Below are 2,809 nucleotides of genomic sequence, written 5' to 3' on the forward strand. Positions count from 1 at the left end.
TGCCTCATTGAAAAAAAGCTTTTATGAACTTTTCACACTGGCGTTAACCAAGGATCCAGGAATTCAGAGCAGTTGTCCGACACTCTGGTTCATGTTCTAGGCATATTTGGGTTGAGGTTTTTGGCTCAGATGATCGTAGTCATAGCGCAAACACGTTTCAGCTGCTATAGAGTAATCTTCTGTGTAAAAAACGCTCTTATATTACAGGACAGAGGAAGTAGCAAACCTGCCACTTCATGACAAGAAGTATGCGTAGTAATTAGATTGTGAAACTGTGATGTCCTGAAAGCAGCTATTTACAGATAAGCTTCTGTTGCAACGAACAAACAAAATTCAGTTTAGTCCTGGACTGGCGGCGCCACAACATAGCCCGAGTGCCTGACAGCAGAACTACAGAACTAAAACACAGAGCTGCAAGGGCACCTCCGCAAGCTTTACAGATGTTTCTGTGGTCAAATAGTGATTATGATCAGCAGAAACAAAACTATATTTCAGCACAGCTCACCGGTGGATCATCTCCAGAAACAACTATATTTCAGCACAGCTCACCGGTGGATCATCTCCAGAAACAAAACTATACTTCAATAAAGCTCACTGGTGGATCATCTCCGCAGGTTATTATACACAGCAGAAAGAAGGCTTATATGTCCAACATTCATCCAACACAACACATAAATGAAAAAGAAGACAACCAAATGGGCAGGACAACACGATGCTGCATACTGCGTGTAGTGTTAATATCATCCTTCTTTGTTAACATCACCATGTGGATTGAAGTACATACCGATCCAGAGGAGACAAATCCAAGTGGATGCTGAGTATTCTTTCGTACAATACAATATTTTACCCGCTATACCTTGATACAAGATGGGACTCCCAAACCAAATCAAAAGAAAGAAAGTGTTAGAAAACACGAAAAACCCTCACTGTATGAACCAGGATATAAGACTTCTACAGCATTTTCATAGTTAGAGAATCAGGTGGCGTGATAGGACAGCGTGTATCGGATCTAAGCAGAACGAGAATCAGAGAATATGCACGTATTAATCAGCCTTGGTCTGCTCTACTGGTTTGACTGGCCGGGACTCAAACCCTCCTCCTTTCCGGTGCTCGAGAGAGTATGGCATGTATGTCCCGAGTATCTTGTCCCAGAGGACAAAGAAAGGTTGCGAAAAGTTGTATTTGTTGCCATAGAGCTGGTGGTGGATGTCATGGTAAGCAGTGTTGTTGTTGAACAACGCATGGAGGATGTTACCGGGAAGCCACAGCCCGCAGTGGTCATCCACTGTCTTGATGGTCGCAAACGAGAAAAAGAATATGGATGTTCGTGGAGTCATACCAGAGAGGAGAAATGAGAGAGCACCGCCGATGGTGTCCAGAATAAGGCCCTCGAGAGGATGATTGTAAAGAGCCCCGAAGGAATAAGGGACTACAAGAGTGTGGTGCTTGGAATGGATGTGCTTATACAGAAACTTGTTGATGTGCATGTATCTGTGCATGAAGTACTGCCATGTGTCCATGACAAACATCGCGATGATAAATTGCAGCACTATCACCACAGCAGAAGGCTGCTTCGGTGCAATACCACTCTCATCGCCAATAACCTGCAGTTCATGAAAATTTAACCATTTTAGTAACTTGTGTATAATGAAGCTATCAGGTAAACTACACAAGAATTTTAAAGGCCTGGTATTACTTCAAAAAACTGCTCGTTAAATTGGGCATTCCTGCAAATCAAATTTTCCCCATGAGAAGCTATGTTGTTATACTTTCAGTCAACATAAAGTGTAGCTTGTGGTACATCAATTTTGGGGTTTGTAACATGTTGTATGCTATTGTACAAATATACAACTGCTTCTCAGCAGCAATACTAGAATCAGCTCCTCGCTACTATTTCAGAGGGTCAGGTTTCTTTGTTAGCAACGGTCAGTTTCTTATCTTCCATGGCAAGTATAAACGCAAAATCGTAAGGCTGAGCAACTCTCCAGAAACCAAACTGCAGTTATAAGCATGGAATGCTGATTTCCTTTCCTTAATATTTCATTTCATCACAGATAGCCAGGTCCCAAAATTTGCTCTATGTGGAATGCGGTAGTTACATGCCAAAACAATCCAAGACAACGACGTCGTAAGCCACTCACTTTAGCTCCGAATCAGGATAGCTTATCAAGCGTCTCTCTATCTACTAGTGCCATTTATGGAAGAGGCAAAGAGAAAAGGCACTTTGCAGCTCAAAATCATGGTTACCAATACAGCAAAGGCCTTAAAAATCATTGTTGCCACTACAGCAAAGGCCAAAGCTACGTATTCAGGTGGTCTATCTGCAAACCAGAAGGAATATAGACAGGAAAGGGCGAGGAGGATTACCGCGAAGAGCGTGAGCGCGACGACGACCTGGAAGGCCTGCTGGACGAGGACGCCCCTGACGACGGCGCCCCTGGAGACGACGTTCCTGGCGGCCTCCTCGCCCCTGGGGTGCAGGCGGTACGAGTCGAGGCGCTCCACGCCGTCCAGCGCGACGTAGAGCCCCGAGTAGAGCCAGTAGACGGCGATCGGCACGAACGTGCCGAGCAGCTCGTCCGACACCCCAATCGGCATCCCGCCTCCCTCCCTCGCGGGCCCCAGCCCCTCCCGAATCCCCGGCGAGACGAGGCGACGGAGGAAATGCGCGCGCGCGCGCGCGAGGCTTCTTCCGCCCGACGCCCGTGGACGCCGCGCGGATTCGGAGGCGGGGGGCGGCGGGATTGGGGGCAGGCGGCCCGGATCTCTCCGACGGAGAGGGGGGAGCTTTGGGGTTGGAGGACTTTTC

At 47.2% G+C, this 2,809-nt stretch overlaps 1 protein-coding gene across 1 annotated transcript; it reads right to left on the minus strand.

Moving 5' to 3' along the window:
- Window positions 1-580: 580 nt before the first annotated feature.
- Window positions 581-2,803, minus strand: LOC119323465 (sphinganine C4-monooxygenase 1-like). The gene is made up of 2 exons (XM_037597132.1): window positions 2,368-2,803; window positions 581-1,604 (listed from the first exon to the last, which is right to left on the minus strand). Exons 1-2 carry the CDS (start codon window positions 2,596-2,598, stop codon window positions 1,044-1,046), a joined length of 792 nt encoding a protein of 263 aa, XP_037453029.1. The 5' UTR covers window positions 2,599-2,803; the 3' UTR covers window positions 581-1,043.
- Window positions 2,804-2,809: the final 6 nt, after the last annotated feature.

This window comes from Triticum dicoccoides, chromosome 6B (genome assembly GCF_002162155.2).
Source record: "Triticum dicoccoides isolate Atlit2015 ecotype Zavitan chromosome 6B, WEW_v2.0, whole genome shotgun sequence".
NCBI lineage: Eukaryota > Viridiplantae > Streptophyta > Magnoliopsida > Poales > Poaceae > Triticum > Triticum dicoccoides.